This window comes from Parasteatoda tepidariorum, chromosome 7, assembly GCF_043381705.1.
Source record: "Parasteatoda tepidariorum isolate YZ-2023 chromosome 7, CAS_Ptep_4.0, whole genome shotgun sequence".
NCBI lineage: Eukaryota > Metazoa > Arthropoda > Arachnida > Araneae > Theridiidae > Parasteatoda > Parasteatoda tepidariorum.
The window spans coordinates 67,200,897-67,221,184 of NC_092210.1; the positions used below are offsets into that span (position 1 = coordinate 67,200,897).

Genomic DNA, 20,288 nt, shown 5'->3' on the forward strand with positions numbered 1-20,288 from the left:
ACCTGCACTAATTAATGAAAATCCAATCATTATATCGAAATTTTTCAGGTTGTATCGTTATTTTTTATTTTTTTTTTGTTGGTTTTGTTTCGTTCTTTACTATCGATTAGACCTGAAAATTTACATTTTCAGTCTGTAGCCAGTGGCCAGTAAACCCAAGTATCTAAGACCCTTATAAGATGGCGATCTATATTGATAGGTCCTTTTTATTTAATAGCCACTTTTTGCAAACTTTTTTTTCTCTTGGACTAAATTATATTTTTAAAAAAAAAATTGTATTAGAAATAATCTACGGCTATAAAAAAGTTAATTCAATAATAAAAATTATGTGACAAAATTTAGGTAAACATACTGATTTTGTATATATCTTTCCATCACAAATCAATGGATTCTAAAGAATCAAAATTTTGAATGGATTCATTATTGGGCATCTTAATCAAAATTCTGTTATACTTAGTCTCTTTCTGTAAAGTACTTTTATCATTAAACAATTTTAATAAAATGATGGGAAAAAGTGATCGGTTATTTATTTAATTTAAATTGCCACTTTTTTTTATTATTGACTTGTCTTGTGACGAGTGATTATTTTCAAGTCTACTATCTATACATGGATGAACTGAATGTAATAGAACATGCCCGTTTTACCATTCACATGCTTTTTCAAAAATACAAAAATAAAGTACAAACTTTTTATCTCTGCTGATTAAAATATTATTAACTAATGTTTTAAGTATTATATTGTTTTTTTTTATTTATTTATTTTATTTTATTTTTGTTTTAATTTTTAAAAATTTTTTCGGAAATTACAACACCAAATATTTTTATGTTTGTGGAATCACTCTTATAAAATACAATTTTAGTGCTAACAGGGTTGGCTTTTTGCCGGCAAAAACTGGTTTTTGCCATGTCAGTGGCAGAAACTGGTTATAACCTGTGAAAACTGGCAAAAATTAAAAAAACGTCTATATTAGTTCTAGTAATAGCTTAATGACATTTTGTCTTAGTAAACTGAAAAATGTAACTCCATGTAACTGTAACAAACTTTTTAATTCATTGTTTGTAAATAAATATCATTTTGTTTATATTAAATATAAAGAGTGCAGTATGTCAAATATTTATATAGAATAAAGTATTGTAATAATAAACATAAATACTAGATTTTAGTTTATTATATTAAACTCTGAAATTCAGTAATTATTATCATTTAACTCTTAACATAACTGAATAGAGCTATTTTCAAATAGTTTTTTTTATTTTCAAGACTTAATTTGCATGGCAACAATCCAATTATTATAACAGTAACAGTTTTAATCTTTGCTGCATGTAAGAGGCAATATAATTGGTTAGATTCACTAATTCATAAATGTAAACAGCAATTTCATTGGTTAAAATATTTCTCAGTACTTACTTTTATGTCATTTTCTGAATTTCTGCCAGTTTCTGCCATGCCAGTTTTAACCGGTTTCTACCTGTGGTTTTAACCACCTCGGCAGAAACTTGCCAACCTTGAGTGCTAAACACATTCAAACTCTGCAGAAATATTAAGCTCGAAAATATTTTTATATATTCTTAATTTTGTCTTACTTTCAAAAACTCTTCACGATTTTGATAACGAAATAACTATAATACTTACTATATAATACTTACATTTACATGCTTACTAATAAATTAGGAAAGCAGATTGAATTTGTTTACATGCAAGACCCGCTGTAAACCAGTTTAAAGTACAAATGACATCCATAAAACTCTCTGTTGAATACTTATAAATATTTTGTTATAAAATGTTTTATCTTTAAATGTTTGATTTCAAGAAAAATTAAAAGATTTCAATATGAAAGTAAACGAGTAACATCTATGGTCTGGTATCCAATGCAATCATTTTGAAATAAATAGCTAAATCATTCTATTATTGCAGTTTATAAAAGAATTCTTTAAAAAAAACCCGTGTGGTTATTTGCTTTTCTTAAGCTCTGATTCTGATAAGAAGTTTTATTGAGAAAGGTATTGATTTCTTCTACGAAAAAGAAAGGCATTGTGTCCAACATCTGTTTTAAATCGCATCCTTTTGTGATGATAAAGATTGTTTTTACAAATATTTAATTTCCGATCTTCATGGCAATAAAGGCATTCATAAAATACTTCGGGCTCGTTTTTATCTCGTCTTTCTTAAATAAAAGTTATCTTTGGAAGAAAATTAAGTCTATAAAAGATCATTGTTATCTATTGTTATAGTTACATTCACTTTTTAAAACTTAGGAATAACATAGGATTCAGAGTAACTTGTGTTTTTCAAGACTTGGCAATATGCGGTGTCTGGTATGTTAATTTCCGTTAAAACTTTATTACATTAGGAATTCTGTTTGTTAATGATATAAATATCCATTTAAAGATCTATAACTTTTTAATGAATCAAATAAATTCAGCAAATTCCATAAGTGGTTGCACAGAACTTTTAAAACATATTTCGAAAGCTTGCAAAAATTGTAAGAATATTTTAAAAATGTGTCTGTATATATAAATATTTAAGTCACATTGGCACTACTTTAAAGGTGGGAACAATAAATAAGTTTATTGCGAATTTTATTTTCAGTGATATTTATGTTATAAGCAATAAAAATGCTCTAATGTTTAAAAGAATACCTTTATATTTAAAAATAATATCTCTGTAATAACTTTTTTTTATTGAGTTTCAGGACATCTGATTATTTTAAACTGTAAAACAATCGTTACTTGACTTGTACTAATCACCATTTCCCGTGGAAAAGAATGACATTTTCTTGTAAAACTATTTCATACAAGCATAAGAAAATGCTTAATTTGTGAAAAATTCTTCTAAAGATGTATGAATAAGTTTAAAGTGCTTAATTTATTTATTTTTCTGGAGAAAAATAAATTTCGAAGTTTCGATCGTTTCATTTAAATATGCATCGAAACTCTAGAATACGCATTTTTAAAAAAACATTTCACACAGTAAAGTATGATTTATCTAATGCTGTCATTTGTTCAGGAGTATATTATGGAGAGTAATCGTTCTCTTAGAAGCGAAACTTAATTCTCTTGTTTTTAAACATTTGAAAATTTTTTAAAAAATTCAAAATTTTACAAGGTGTAATGAAAATATTGGTTATAAACTTGAACTTCTTTGCTTATAAATAACCAAATGAATAAATTTTATGTTTCTAACTGCAAATGATCACATGAACGAAAGCATAATGCTAATAAGTAATAAATGGAAGACCAACAACTGTTGGCCTTTCTTCTTGAACAACATTTTATGTAAACATACCTTTATTGATATTTTCCCCTGTATTTTCTGAAGTTATAAGCAGACGGTCGCACGAATATCAAGTAAGAAAAAAAAATTCTCATCAACATGTTAAAATTAGGGGTTCATTAAAATTTTTGATTTCATTCTAATGCTTTCGGTAAGAGATTATGTTAAATTTTGTGATTAAGATGACTTTTGAAATAAAAATGTTTTTCTAAAATTCCTCATAAAATAATTTTAAAATAAATAATCTTTACAAATAAAATGATTAAAGCTATAAACAATATATGTGATCCAAACACGGAAAAATGGTAGGTAAAAAGCTTTAAAATAAACTATGATCGAGCATCCTCGGTACATTTGAATATGCCCAGCCTCCTGAAAATAAATATAATCATTATGCTATCTTTTGTTGGAACGTTTCGTGTTAACGATTTTTGCCCGGTTCTTCTCGTGTCCAAAACTGCATAATGGCATTTTTTTTTTTTTTTTTTTTTTTTTTTTTTTTTTTGCTGTTGATTCGTTTTTCGTTATGTTCCGTGTTATCTTCTGTTGTATTCATTTTGTTTAGCTCGCATCTAATAAAATAATATTAAATAAATAAATGTTGCGAGTAACGGAATACAAGCGAATTTCTTTCGTATCTAATAAGAAAATCTTATCTAAAAAAGTATTTTCCCGATTTTTAAATTAATGAAGATAAGAAATCTAATTTCTAAGTTTAAGGTCAACAATACGTTACGGCATCTAGATTCTGTCCTGATGTTAGGAATTAATCTCTTCTATAAGCGTTTGTAAATTTCGGTTTCTGTTTGTGTGTGTCTACAAACCCAACTTTTGAAAAAGTATATATGGTTCAAGCTTGCCTTATCTGCTTAGAGAAATCAGTACAAAATTCGAATTTTTAGGTTTAATTAATTTTTAGGATTAATCACATCTCAATCATTTGTTTAGCATCTCTATTCCAACGTATAAGATCCAGAAATTTTTCCTGGGGAGGGTCATAGACTCAGATTCCCTCCTCCCCACAATAATTTTTTTTTATAAAAAAATTTTTTTGAAAAAAAAGCTGGGGTTTTTAATGCTAGTCTTCTCATTTATTTTTTTCATAATGAACAATAGAACAATACATAAATAATTCAAGTATTCAACATCTTTAAATAATAAATGTAATGCTTTTTTTTAGAAACTTTGACAAATCTGTTAGTGATTTTTTCAACATCCAAATCAATTTCTCGATGAATGTTTAATAATGCGAGTCCATTTAATCGTTCTTGTTTTTGAGTTGCTCTAAGCCAAGTTTTGCGACGTCGAAGAATTGAAAAGGAACGTTCTGCTGTTGCTGCACTAACTGGCGGAGTTACTAAAATTCTCAACAACATATTGATTGATGGGTACATATCGATGTCACAGGCATTTATAATCTTGGAAAGATCGTTGGGCACTTCAAGTCCTGCTTACAAGTCTTGAAACAGTGAAGAACATAATTAGATGGAGGAAAAAAAATCGATTTTTCCGACCTGCATAGGTGTATATGACCCCTTAAATAATTTTTGAAATATTTTATTTCTTTTGTAAACCATTGAAAAAATTATTATTTTTATTTTTTTCAATTTTGGGGGTCATAACCCCTATGCCCCCCCTTCCCCCGCGTATAAGCGAATACTGTCATTCAGTTTAATTGTACAAATATTCTTCTATTATTATTTCTTTTATTGAAATGTGTTTTTGTGTTAGCTATTTTTTGTCAGCGGTTAATTCGAGTTATATCTTGCAAAAGATGAACTGTTTGTTATACTAGACTTTGTAACTTAATGGTGGGTAATACCTTTCGCCAGTGAAACGTATCTACTTTCTTGGGCATGCCTTGCTGTTACACTCAACTGAGCAAAAAATAACTTGAGCATAATGCAATTCTCGTTTTTTTTCGCCAGCCGACAATGTTTAGGAAATGAGAAAGTGACAAAATCGTTTATGCTTCGCAGAGTTGAATAAATGACTGAAGAAATAAAAAGAAAAAAATTGTCTTGACATAATGCCTTTCCTTTCTTTATCTTTTTCTGTAACTAATCACAGTATTATTCCGTTTTAATGGGTGTAATAAATCACAGTATCTATAACCACAATACCATTAGTAATTATTATCATAATTGATTAAGCATCACTGGCATTAATAATAGTTTGGATGTTTTTTACGGTCCTCCGAAACGCAACAGTTCTCTAATACTTATACTTTGCATTTTTATTCGTAGTACCGTCAAAGCATTAATTTTAAACGCATACCAAATGTAGTTAGAGGGGGAGAGGAGATTATCATGATTGACTTTTTAACTAAATTTTTAAACCAATACTTTGATATTAAGCTAAAGTAATTGTTTATACCTATATAATTAAACATATTTCTAATAATTTTTTACGAGGTGCAGTCAGTATCTACTAAATTTGGTTTTTACAACTTATAGTTGGGAAGAAAAAATACGCCTATCTATTATATTTATATTTTTCGTTTTCAGCCATTTTTTTTTTTAGTTATAATTACTGAAAGATTTCGAGTTACGATTTGTATAAACAACTTTAATATTCATTTGCTTAATTATTCTTTAATATGTTACTCAACTGATTATAAAATTTAAGGTTTTAAAAATTTGAGAAACAGTTTATTTTAACAATAGTTGTGATGAGACTTTAAAGAACGAAATGTTATTGTCTTACCCTTCAAAGAAAAAGCAATAGCAAAAGTTTAGCAAAAGCTCGTTGATTTGTGAAAATATTACAATAAAGGAAAAACTTTTTTTTGTATAAAAGATTCAAGAAAACATGTGATACTGTTTCTTGATGTTTGTTATAACCATGACTTATCATTTTTAGATGTTTTCTTTGTTACTCTATCGTTGTTGTTGTAGTTTTACTCGCTGTTTCAAAGTTTCATATTTGCTGATTCAATCAATAATAGTGTGAATTATTCTCGCACACTTGTGGGAATAACGTCACAATTAATAATAACTAATTTGATGTGTGTAGCACGAAGTGTATTTTCACAAATAAAGTTCTTTATTTAGTTTAAATATTAAATTAAATATTTAATTACTTGCCTAAACTAAAACTAATTAAGATGCGGATTAATTAGATTTAGTTTAAGTTGTGTATAATTGATGAGAATAAACTAAATTTGCCTTGTTATCATGCACGCAACAATTAATATATTTTTTAATTTGAAGGAAATACGTTTGTTTATTGTATGATATATTTAGACGTTAAATATTTAATGTTTATAGATAATATTTATAAATTAGATGCTTTGAATGTCTGTTTAGATTGACTGAAATCTTTTTGTTAATTTTAAATGTTCTGGGTTTGAGCTTGCTTTGTGTCTGCCAAAATGTCACGACACTTCTCGTTTTCAGCAAAAAATATGCAATATTTTTCTTTCACTAAGCGAATAAATGTAGCGTTAGCTTTGGTTTCAAAAGTTTGTAAGTCTTTGAAGTCAATATACTATTATTCAAAAATAAATATAAAATATATAGTTGGACGTAAATATGCATTCTATAAAATCCCTTTACATAATCTTTCATTCACATCTAGCTAAACATTTATTATAATTTTAAATGTTATTGAAGTGCTTAGCGTTAGAACTTGTTAACACGTTGCCGCAAATGACGACTTTAACTATCTGGTTTTTGGCGATATATAGCCAAGTGACGACTATAAGCCGACCTTACACATTTTAATGAATAAAAAAGGGAACATCATTAGTACGAAGTGTACTGGTGCATTTATATGTTAATTTATACATCGAAAAAAATGAGATGTAATATTCCATCATTTCCTCTTGGAAATTTAAAAAAAAAAATGTGATGAGCAAAGGACGGTTACAACCGTCGAGTTTTCATGGAAAAACTGTGACAAAATGTGATTATCTTCCGTAAAATTTCCATGATGTTTATACATATTTTAAAGTTGATTTTCCCAAATTTTCTTAAAATTTCACTTAATTAATAGTCTTAAAATTCACATAATCAATAATTAAAATCAATTTGAACTTTAATTAGCAGTAATGAATTTTCCCCTTAGTATTTAAATTTAAAATATCGCAGGAAAAGGGGAGAATACTATAGATTTAATGTATACATCCGCATAATCTTGTAAAAAAAGTTCTGGAGTGTCCGTCACATATAATAGCATTGGATATGCTCTTTTTAATAAGAACGGGAAAAGATAAATTGATTTTACTTTGTCTTCTCTGTGAAAAACTTATTTCTGTTGTTAGCACCACTGCCTTTTTTGCTTTTGATTAAGAGAGTGTTATTTGATTGTTTGTGTATAATTTAATATTTTAGGAATCTAATAGTGATGGGGAGAGAAAATATCCCAAGTCTGTATTCTTCATTCTCGGCAATGAGTTTTGTGAAAGATTCTGCTTCTATGGAATGCGCAGTAAGTTTCTATATTAATTTTCTTGCAATTTTGATTACGAGTGCCAGTTTTAGGAGGGTTTTTTTTTAAGACTTCATCCTTCTGCTAAAATTTGTAAAATTAATGTGTAAGATGTTACGTAATGACCACCTTTTGTATATATTTTTTTCAAACCTGAAGTAGACAAAAGTATGCACGTTAGGGGTAATGTTTTAACGAGGAAAAGGCAAAAACGTTATCAATAATCTGACGAATCCGAATCACTAGTGAGGAAGATGGAGTGTAAAACATAAAAATCAACCTAGTGAAATGAAACTACAAAATGAAACCCAGTGAAAACTACTGAGTTTCTAATAGTCACCTTAAAAATCCTGTTTCCTCTGACTATGAAAATAGCTTTATTGTTTTCAGTTCAGTTCAGTTCAGTTTCCTCAATTTATAAACAAGTTAAAAACAATGACTCTTATAAGATGCAGGAACACCTTAATGCTTGCATATTTTTAGAAGGCAATAAAATAGATCCAGCACATTTACTCTCTAACTCAATTGTTGCCAACTTAGGCAGACAAATATCTGTTACCAATCACATATATATGCATGGATAATATACTCTTCCAAATCACACCTTATTTATTAAAATTTTAATACGTAATTTACCATTTTAATACCATGGTATTAGTAATAAGAGGCATAAACTTAGGTTAATTAATATTAAAATTATTGTTTTTTTTTTAATTATTTTTATAAAGTATGAAGCAAACAAACATTGTTATGGGTTTAAAAAAAAACTTTCAAAGAATTTTAATGCATTTAGTACCTCTTTTACCTTTAATACAAAATTAATCAGCATATGTCTGTTAATGTTTCTCCCAAGAGAATTTTTTTTTTTATTAATGTGCCATTATACTTCATGCTTAATTTCATACTTTTTTATATGCTTCTCTATTTTATACTTGATTTCAGCATTGCATTGAATTTTCAAGTTTAAGTCAAATAAATTTCTGCTATGAAATTTGTATTAAAAATTTATCTTATTTATGTTTTAATATCACTTCTAAATCAATTTTTAATTATATTATAATCGAATTTAAAATTATCAGGTAGAATTGAATTATTTCAAATCAAGCTATTTATACTTATGTTTCATGTTTTTTATCTTATTTTTATATTTTTTTAAAACTTAGTATCAAATAAATTGTTAATTTTTCAACATAGTTGAGGAAATATGATTTATGAAACTCAATAAAAGAAAAAGGAATATCAGAAAGTTCTAAGAAAGAAAAATAACACTACTCATTACTTATTAACAAATTATTTCAAATCAACGATAATAAATGCTTTGATAATGAGTAAAATAAAAAATATAAATAGTAAGTATTTATTAGAAGTAGATAATTGGATTAGAGAAATTTTGTTGGAAAAAGAAAAGAAATTTCTTTGTTACCACAACCATTATTGTTGTTCTACTTCTTTGTTAACAAACACCACCAGGGGTCATATCTCAATAACTAACTAAATGACTATAATACTAAATCGTTGAGGCCAAATTTCATAAAAATTTATGGTACAACTTTTACTTGAGCTGTAAAAAACCGTCTATCATTGACACCAGTAATAAGTAGGTTTTTTAGCAGTTCCCCAAAATGGAATAAAACCAATTTCATTGATTTTTTAAGATGCCAAAAATAAAATCCACATAAAATTCTTTTATTTTTATTAATTTTAGTACTTTAAATGATATTATTTCAATTCCATTTCAGCAATTCTCATGATTTATTTCACGAAGCAGCTCCTTTACAGTGAAAACACATCCACCATGCTGTACCATCTGTTTGTTATGCTTGCCTATTTTACTCCTGTTTTGGGTGCCATCATTAGCGATTCCTGGCTAGGAAAATTTAGGTAACAATGTTATCTATTTTTAATAAATTTATTAAATTAGGAGAAGTTAAAATTCGGTCTTTGGTTTTTTAAGACTAACTGGATTTATTTCCTGTAATTATACTTAAGGAACAAAAACATCTTCATTCATGCATTTCAATTTAGATAAAAAAAATTTGATGGTTTGAAAAAAACCTGGTTCATGATTATTTTAAGGTAAATTATTGACAAAATATATTGATTTTTATGAAAATTGAAATAGTTTTTTTAGTCATGCTAATTTTGATGTAAGAAACAATTTTATTTTTTTATATTTTGTGAGTTTGGTCTAGCAATTTGTTTGTTGCTTTGATGCTTACTTATAAAAACAGCTGTTTTGCCTTTTCGTTAATTTTAATTATTACCATAGTGAGTAACTATTAAACTTTATAATTAAAGTTTAATAATTTTACCCATAACAATAATATTATAACATGGGTTCTAAACAAAAATAAAAGCATAATTTCACTAATAAGACACTAACTTGCGAAAACTGTTATCATCGCTTTTTGATAGCATGCATGTTTCTAATGGAATTAACCTTTAAAAAATTAATCATTTTTAGTTAAATATAGGCTCTACAGCATCTAGACCAGCTGTTTCCAATTTTTTTCAGCTGTGGATCACTAAATTATCGAGCTTTGGCTGAACCCCTTTATTTAATGAATAAATTTTATTAGCAAATGTGAATACATGTTAACGAAAGTCTATTAATTATTTTGAAAATATGTTATGATCTAAATTTTATTAATTATTTTAAAAATATTTAGTGAATCATCATTTAATTTCATCATATCATTTTATCAATATTAGTCTTAAAATTGGTTTTAATCTCAGACAGTTGAACTCACAGGTCTGGAGTGGCATCTAGTCAAGTTCTTCATTTGACTTTAAAACATGCGTATTCTGAAAATAAAATAGCTGAAATATGGTTTAGATTAAAATAAAAATGCAAAAAACAACAACATGGAAATGGATTATTTGCGAAACATACTTCGACGTTGTTAAATTAAATTTTTATGCGATTTGAAATACTAATGGAATTTTTCATAAATATCTTTTTCATTATTCCGTTATTATATTGTTATTAGAAAAATCATTGCTTTAAAATTTCTTTCTTCACAAGCATTTTAACTAAATAATTTTATAAAAATAACAGAAATATTAAATAAATAATGAATTATTAATTGGATATAAATTTTATTGGTTTCAAAAATTTTTATTGGTTAAAAAAAGAATCCTAACCCTCGGAGCCCTAGGGCTCTGCGGAACAGCATTTGGGAACCCCTGATCTAGACACCATTTTAATCACAATCCTTTTTGTATTCTCCTTACTTTCCTTTTAGTATTTGTGACAGATTTAGTTTATAATACTGACTCTTATTTTGTTAATCTAAGTATTTAATGTTGTCATTTGCAATATAGCCACTTCTAGTAGCATTGCGCTTGAAAATGTTGCCATTAAACACTATGTTCAATCAGTGTGGTCAAATAACAAGCATTTTAGTAGCTGTGATTTGTAATTGCACTTGCCAATAAAATTATAGTTCCTCAATGTGAACTTTTTTTTCGATTGTTAGGTACACTACGAGCATTTCTAAAGTACACATAATCATACATGTATTTAAACAATTCTAAATTAAATTTATAACCGTTTGTCAAAAATCAATAAATAGTTGTAAATTTTAGGAATAGAAAATTTTTGATAATTAAAAATGGACCTACACAACAAATTTTCATATTTTTATGAAAATTTAGTTTAGGTATAAATTTTGATATGATTAATTTTTTAAAATTTTACTATGACTTGGGGAACATTTTTGACTGAATTAGTATAGACTGATTTCTTCAAAATTCCTAGTTTACTTACGATTTTCTCTCAGTCCAGCCCTGAACTTATATATGTCAGAAAATGCAACAAAAAAAAATCGTTTTTAATTATTTATGACCACTTTTGGCTTTTCGGGTAAAAAAGAAAAAGAAAAAAAAGTATACTGTACTATAGACTTTAGTTTAAACCCAATTAAAGAAAAACTTTATTTTGATCAAATGTTTCACTCATGAATTAATTATTTTTCAGAACTATTCTCTATGTTTCAATTATTTATGTAATTGGAAATATTGTGCTTTCTGTTGGAGCTTTCCCGTTTTCTTTGGATCTTATGAGGTATGTAATCAATAATTAAAAATTTCTGATTCATTTTTAAGAACTTTTATTTTCCTTATCTCTCTTTATTTAGTTAGACTTTCCCATTATGCATTTTTCTTTGCTTTATTTTTAAAAGAATTATTTAAGTCAATAAATGTGTTTTAATTTGCCATCAAAAAGTTTTTCACATAGCTTCTGATCTTGTTTCAAGCATATTTAATAATTCTTTTCATTAATTGGAGTTTTCTTATGTTGATCTTAAATATAAACACCCACATGTTGTGTTACAATTTCAATAATTTGTTATGTTATATTATACAACCTATTCACTCAACTATTAATATTGATAAAATTATGCTTTAATAACAAAATTATATATTATTTAAAAGAAAAATTTTTTTATTGCTATATTACATGGGTAGCTCATATAATCTATTTTTACTAGGACTGTCAGTCTTTTGGGACTTGTCGTGATTGGTATTGGAACTGGAGGAATAAAACCATGTGTCTCGGCATTTGGAGGAGATCAGTTTCATCGAGATCAGGTTTATTCTAGTTTTTTGTAATTTTCTCTACTTAGTTTTTTGTAATTTTGCTAATTTGAGAAATTTTCAAACTCTTGCTGAAGCTGTTTGCTTCAACTGTCTCATTTGTGAATTATTTATATTATTAGTGATTTTTTTTTTAATTTTCATTGAAACTATTTATTATTATTTTCAATTAACCTTTCCCACACTAAAAAAAGTTTATTGGTAGATGTGAGTTTTTTTGTAATATAAATAAAATCAAAATGTATATTAATCTTTAACCAATATACAATAATTCTTATATGTAATATTATAATAAATAATATTTATTTGTAATAAATATAATATAATGTTTATATGTAAATAATATTTATATGTAAAAATTTGTTTAAACTCTATTAAATTTAATTCATTTGTCATTGACAATTATGTAAATAAAAGTTCTGCCTGTTAATGAGAACTTAGTATTAATATGTTTGGTTTTGTTGGTTATATGCCTGTGCCATCTCACACCATCTAAGTTAACCTTTGCCCAATCCTTATTTTTTTTGCCTACAATCAGTATATTATAGATATACTTTGACATTGTCCTTGAAAATCTTAGTTCTCTATAACTTTTCAAACATGATAAAATGTATAGTTTATGCCTCAAATGACTTCTGATTGCTCACGATCAGAGACATCATATTCAAATATTTCGTCCATACTAGCAATTGGAACGACTACTTGCTTTACATACTGTAACCGCAGTATCCTCTCATGTACATAAATAAATGAGATTCGGTGCTTCACAGTTTGTTGCACTGTCTAATTAATAATTTCCTATTTTATTAAAAATATCAATTTCCAGTTTAATTCTGATGTAGTATCACTTGTCCCATTTTTTCCAAAATCCTCAGAAACATTTTGGGTGACTTAACTTGGAACCTTTATATGTTGATTTTGATTCAAAATAAACCAAGTTTTGTTCCTTATAAATTAATTTTGGTTATTTTAGGTATAAATTTGATAATTTATAATAAGTATAAATTTAATAATTATAATTAAAGTATAAGTTTGATAATTTATAATTAAAATAAATTTGATAATTTAAGTATAAATTTGATAATTTATAATTAAAACAATTGAATAATGTAAGCATGTTTTTAAATAAAATTTTGATGCTTCCTAGTTGTTTTGTAATTTTTTAATTTTTATTTTTAGGTTCAACAGCGTGAACGTTTCTTTTCTATATTTTACTTCATGATAAATTGTGGTAGTGTTTTTTCTACACTTTTAACTCCTGTTCTCAGATGTAAGTTAAATTTATATTCACTGATTTTAGATATGTTGTTTGTTATGCTAAGATTGACTCAGTAAGAAAAATATTAACGTGATAATTATTTTAACTTTTAAACAAATAATGCTCATTAATAAATAACTAAGAAATGTAACAGAACATCTAAAAGGTAGCGATGATAAACACTTCTAAAGATTTTAATATTAGTAATAATTTTAATAATTTTCCAGCTTATAATAAATAAACTTTATAATTTAGAAAAAACAAAAAATTAAAATTGTATTTTTTTGAAATATTTTTATATTTGCAGCAGAATCATGTATGGGTCAAGAAACTTGCTTTCCATTAGCTTTTGGGGTACCAGCAGCATTAATGGTTGTTGCTTTGAGTAAGTTCTATTTATTATATGTTAGTATATTTTTGTTTAACTTTATTTAGTGGTTTTTATTTCACAATTTAATCCAAATTATTAACAATCTAACTGTTCTGTTTATTGTGTACAATAAAGTTTTTATTATACATTATTGTTGTTACATTTGTGTAAAATGTAAATGTATATTTAATCTTTGTTATTTCATATTATAGTTATTATAATCAGTATATTATTATATTTAAATCTTTTTTAAACATTATTTCCTATTAATCGAAATACATTATATTCTTTTAATATTTTTAAAAACTGTAAATACTCTTTTTGATGCTGAAATGACAGAAAAAAAGTTTTATATTTCTGAAATATATTGAAATAATAACTATAAATTACTTATTAAAATAATAAAATTCTACAATATTTGTAAATTTAACTTATGTTTAGAAAATCGCTCGTTTGTCTTTAAAAAATGACTGTTTTTATAGCGTTATAAATTGTTTACTAAGAGTTCAGTGTAAATAGTTTTTCAAATGTTGTTCATTATTTGATATGAATTAATATTTTTGTAAGGAACACATCTAATTAAGTTTTTTTCTTATAAAAATTAGTCCTGTTCCTTTTGGGAAAACCTCTGTATATCATAGAACAGCCTAAAGGAAACGTGTTGACATCAGTTGTTGGGTGTATGTTTGTAAGTTTTCTTTATTTTTTTTTTATTATATCTTTTCCATTTATATATAAGAATTTGGGATCCTAACCAGAATTTCACTTTGAACTTCATTAGGTAAATTTTAATTTATAATTGAAAACGTTTTTGTGCTATAAATGATAGTTTATAATATGTATTTTACTTTATTTTACAACTTCTAGTTTTTAATTTTTTTAAATAATTAATTTATTAATTGCTTTTTAACTACTAGTAGAGGATTTGCCAAGACTTTATGTTCTAGCATTGTTTATACTTATTGAATGCTCATACAATCGATGCTTGCCCCTGTGGTCCAAACGAAAACAATCACTATATCGTGAGCACATAAAATTGGTGCAATATTTACTTCATCAATTCTGGATTTATTTTAGCAAAAACATGCTGCACTTTAGAAGTATGTAACTGACAAATGCAGTTGCATCTGCAAATTGCATCTTGCATCTGCAAATTACATCTTGCACATAAACTTTAGCCAGTCATTCAGTGGTTTTTCTGGATTTTGAAATTTTGCGTTTCAAGAACAATGTCAATAGTGTTAAACTAGTCTTTGTTCTAATAATTAACTAATTTTCAGAGCAAATTATGCTTAAAAAATAATTCCATTATTTTAATTTCATCTTTTTGCTATTGATTAGTACATCCTGAATTGAATCAATAATGCCACTGTCATTTCTTCTTTAAGTCTCATAAATATCTGGGACCTTGGAATGTTAAATCAATTTAAACATAATTATATCATATTTTTTTGAAAAAAAAATGGTAGTGAGATGATAGTTTTCTTTTAAAATCAAGTTAGTATTGAAACAATTAAAATCTTTTAAACAATTAAAATCTTTTAAATTTATTTGTTAATATATCCTGAATACTCTTAGACATAATTTAAATTCTTTTCCCTTTGTTGTTTCATAAACTTTTGTAACTTCTAAAATATTTATTGATAATTAGGTAGTTTTTCTATTTATTGCTCAAAATCTGTTTAGTATATTTGTTTGATACCAAAAAGATAAAGTTTCGAATTCAATAAATTGTTAATTTCTTTTATTAACTTTTGTATGTCTCTTAATCGTATATCTCTTATTGATCTTTTTTGAAAAAGTATACATTCGAGCTTGTTTTCTCTCATCATTTTTGTTGTTTTGAGTACATAACATCTTGAAACTCTTTGTATTGCTGCTGTTTATATAATATTTACTGCCTAATTAAATTTATTGATTACTACATTATGATTAATAAATGTTACATATCTGAAATTGATCAACTCATTCAAGAAATTTAAATGTTTTATAGTTTATTTTTAAGTTTCAGCTGCATATAATTTATAAATTTTTTTAAAATTTTAATATCTGAACAAGAAGCTAATTTAGGTATCTATAATTTGTGTTTTGCTTTATAGCTAATTTATATTCTATTTACGTAGCATGCAATAAAAAAGAAATTCAGCAGCAGTGAAAAGAAGAAAGATCACTGGTTAGATTATGCTGAAGATAAATATGATGTAATTATACTTATAAACTTTTTCCATTAAACTTTATCATTTAGTATGCTCATGAATAAAATTATATATAACTGTTATTTACAGAAAAAATTGATCGCAGACATCAAGATCGTGTTGCATATTCTTGTACTCTACATACCATTGCCTATTTTTTGGGCACTATTTGATCAAACAGTAAGTGCGAATTACTTATTTTAATTTTTAAATGTGGGTAGTTGCCTTATAAAGAAAGGCAAAGCTTGTACAATGCATTAAATAATCTTGTATCATTTGGTGTGTCTATATTTTAAAAGAGTACAGAGAATAACCTTCTTATTACAACTGTTATTTATCTTTTTATTGAGTTATTTTTTGAATTTTTCAACATAGACAATTTTCAACATAGACAATACAATTTAAGACGGCTTTATTTATGACTTGCAGTTAAGAAAATTTTTAAGCTTCTATTAGGTTAGTATTTCCAGTCCAAAATTTATATTTAAAAACAAAAATTCTTCGAGTTGTCAAATAATTCTTAACTCTACAATTGTTGTAAATATTTTTTCTGTAGTTGTATTAAATTTAATCTTTAAAAATATGCATCATCTTCCATAACTTAACTAAAAACTTTTAAATTAATTGAAAATAATATAGAAAAGTTTTTTTTATTCCTATTAAACATTTTTATTTATTTTAATGGAAAAGTTACATTAATTTAACGAACTAAAATGATCATAATGTTAGTTGTTAGGTACTGTTTAAATCTGAAGTGTAAAAAAACTTCTTTATATAATATATTCCTTTTTTATAATTTTAAAAAATGTTTTAAAAAGATATCATTTCTTGTTTAGTCAGTTAGAGCATTCAGTTTAAAGTTGTATTAATTCCTGTATCTTTCAAATTTTTAAAAATATTCTAAGGATAATTATGATACATGTTGTCTGCTCTGCTCCTGGTATGTACCATGAACTGTAACAATTAACACTATCTGTTACAATTACACTATGTTGAAAATCTGTCTTTACCCCAGATTTATTACTCACACTTACTTTGTATTTAAAACTGTAAAATGAATTGAAAATAGATAAAATAAATAGTAAAACTAAGCATTATGCTACTATTACTGGACGTAGTATTTAATTTTTTCAAAACAATGGAATCAAAGTTTAGAAAGTTTTAAAATGCATTGATAATTAAGAAATTAAAAATAAATACTAAGTATTTCAGAGTATCAGCATATGTTTGAAACATACTTTACATAAATTTTCTTTTGCTGTTACCCTACTTTGAAAAGAAATATATATATATTAAATCTTAAGTTTTGTTAAATTATATAATCAGTTTTTCTTAATGGAATTTAATAATTTTTTTCACTTGTATTAAATATTCCTAAAGCTATTATCATTAATGCTTTATTATTCACTGAAATATCTTTATTCACAGGGTTCTCGATGGACATTACAGGCAACAAAAATGGATGGAGAATTTGTAAATATGCTTTCTAATAGTTTAAATATAATTTTACATACAGTTATTATACATTTTAAATGCAGTAACTATACATGCAGTTTGGGAGGGCGAGTCAAGGTAGTTCATGGTCTACTCAGTCAATTATCCCACTTGGGGTTGCATTACCCACCAACTAAGCTTACGTTCCAAACTATTGCAAACTATCTATAACACCTCAGCTCTAAAAGGATACTAAATATTAGATAGGCAGCTTCTTCTATGCAGATCTTAATCTAACATATCTACAGGATAAAAGCATAAAGAAAGCACACTGATTATTAGACTTGCATTTATAAAATTCCAATCTTAATTATTTGTAAGATTGATCTTAAATGTGCTAATTATTAATTAAGTTTTGAAATCAGATACAAAAATGTAGTTTCCACTTTAGAAATGTACCATTTCTTATTTTCTGAGTCAAAAAGTCACAATTAAATGGTAAAATATTTTTAAAAAATTTTGAAATCTTAACAAAACCCATTAAAATTTTTTAAATATTACTTCTTTTTGCATTAAATAAATTCTAAATTATGAATCTCATAGATTACTAGTGGTTTAAAATGGGTAAAAACATTGGATTTTTATTGTATTATTCATATAAATACAGCTTAATCATAAAAACTTGAAGACTTTTCATTAGAGTAACTAAAAGTAAATCAAACTAACAATGTTTTACAAAATATAGAAGCATGTATATCAAATATTGATAATACTGTAAAATTATAAAAATAAATATTAATTACAGATATTTAGTGCTGGCACTGTGCCCAGAACCAGACCAGATGGGCCCAAACGATAATAAGGCCCTACTCTTTATAAAAAGTATCAATCACTATGGTCCTTCTTTTAATTATATGAAAAATCTGAAACATTACTATAAAAATAATAAATTTAGCATAAAATAATCTCAAATAAAAACTGAAATAAAGTATTTAAGAAAAGTGAGCCAAAATTTTTAACAGTCATTTTTCAAATGAGGAAATTCTGTTACTGCAGAGTTTGTTGATATTAGAAATTATAAATTGATGACGCTTAATAGTGTACAACATCGTTAAGTGACAAAAATGGTTATGTTGCACTTCATAGCATTAAAAATAAAATTCATTTTAATAAACTGTAATGCTTGGATAGAAACTTTTATTTTTAATTCATATTTAGATTTCCTAGACTTTTTCTTCATTCTCATACTTTCAAACAATAATTTATGAAGTTTTTAAAATTATATCCTTTTTGCAGTTTGGCACAACCATTAAACCTGATCAGTTACAAGCTGCAAATCCTATATTGATCCTCATTTTCATTCCACTTTTTGACTATGTTGTGTATCCAGTACTTGGGAAATGCAGATTACTCACAAAGTTTGTATTTTACTGTACTTATATTATGTTGGAAACAGTATTTCGTAATAAATCTTTGAAAATGTTATCTCAAAATTTTAAAAATTGTTTGTGTTAACCAAGCACTAATATTAAAAAAAAAACAATATATATATATATATATGTGTGTGTGTGCGTGTTTATGCAGTACAGAACCTCTTATCCAGAAAACCAAAACGAAATTCGATAAATTTTCCCGCCATTTAAAAAAAATTTTTTTTTTCTTTCCTCATAACATTTTAGGATTTTTCTTTCTTTTTTAAAAAATGTTTACCTTACCATCATTTTAGAAATAATCATTAGTGTATCACTTTATCGTTTTTTCTTCTTTTTAAGATTATTTCTAAATATTTTTCTTTTTAGTTGTGTTTGACAATAAAAAAAACGGCATTTTGTAATGATTCAAAAAACCGGAAAAATCAGTTATCCGGAATAGCGATGGTCCCATCGTTCCGGATAATCGGTTCCCTACTGTATATCACTTAGCTCCCAAAAATGACATACTCATGAAATAATTACTACTTCTGCTTTTATTGTTGCATCACAGCTCAAATATTAACTACTTATTTTGAAGCTGCCTTTAGCAATTCCCTGCATGCAAGACACGTGAAAGATTTTCTACTTCTAGTTTTTAATGTATCACAGCTCATATATTAACTACACACCTCAAAGCTACCTTCAGAAATCCCCTATATACACAGAACATGAAAGAATTACTACTTCTGGTTTTTAATGTATCACATCTCATATATTAACTACACACCTCAAAGCTACCTTCAGAAATCCCCTATATACACAGGACATGAAAGATTTTCTACTTCTAGTTTTTAATGTATCACAACTCATATATTAACTACACACCTCAAAGCTACCTTCAGAAATCCCCTATATACAAGGAACATGAAAGATTTTCTTCTTCTGATTTTTATTGTTGTATCACAGCTCATATATTTACTACCCACCTCAAAGCCACTTTCAGAAATTCCTTACATGCACAACACTCAAAAAATTACTACTTCTGGTTTTTTATTGTTGCATAACAACTCTTGTGTTAACTAAGCACTTCAAAGCTACCTTTGAAAATCAACTTCGCAAAAAACGAGTATATTCATCCTATGAGTAGGGGGTGGATCAGCTTGGATCGAACTGTTTATTTGTCTGTTAAATTTTTGGGATTTCAATAATTTGAGTTTTCAGTAGTTGCGGTTAGACCTGGCATGTCCACTTTTAATTATTGATCCTCTATTGTTACAAGAATATATTAAAATATTTTTCCATAGCAAAGTTCTTG

General features: G+C 26.2%; 1 protein-coding gene across 7 annotated transcripts in view; it reads left to right on the forward strand.

Annotated features, from left to right (window-relative positions):
• The window catches only part of LOC107445518 (solute carrier family 15 member 1), a 79,245-nt gene that overhangs the window by 41,194 nt on the left and 17,763 nt on the right, over positions 1-20,288 (forward strand). For 6 of the 7 annotated variants that reach the window (XM_043045767.2, XM_043045768.2, XM_016059927.3 and 3 more), the window contains 11 exons: positions 7,609-7,705; positions 9,445-9,586; positions 11,685-11,771; positions 12,199-12,298; positions 13,484-13,574; positions 13,870-13,947; positions 14,538-14,620; positions 16,056-16,133; positions 16,218-16,307; positions 17,556-17,600; positions 18,858-18,979. In XM_043045767.2, coding sequence (XP_042901701.1) covers positions 7,609-7,705; positions 9,445-9,586; positions 11,685-11,771; positions 12,199-12,298; positions 13,484-13,574; positions 13,870-13,947; positions 14,538-14,620; positions 16,056-16,133; positions 16,218-16,307; positions 17,556-17,600; positions 18,858-18,979 — 1,013 coding nt within the window. Of the gene's footprint in view, positions 1-2,202; positions 2,317-7,608; positions 7,706-9,444; positions 9,587-11,684; positions 11,772-12,198; positions 12,299-13,483; positions 13,575-13,869; positions 13,948-14,537; positions 14,621-16,055; positions 16,134-16,217; positions 16,308-17,555; positions 17,601-18,857; positions 18,980-20,288 lie in introns of those variants that run through there. The other variant, XM_016059926.3, reaches the window with a different exon arrangement.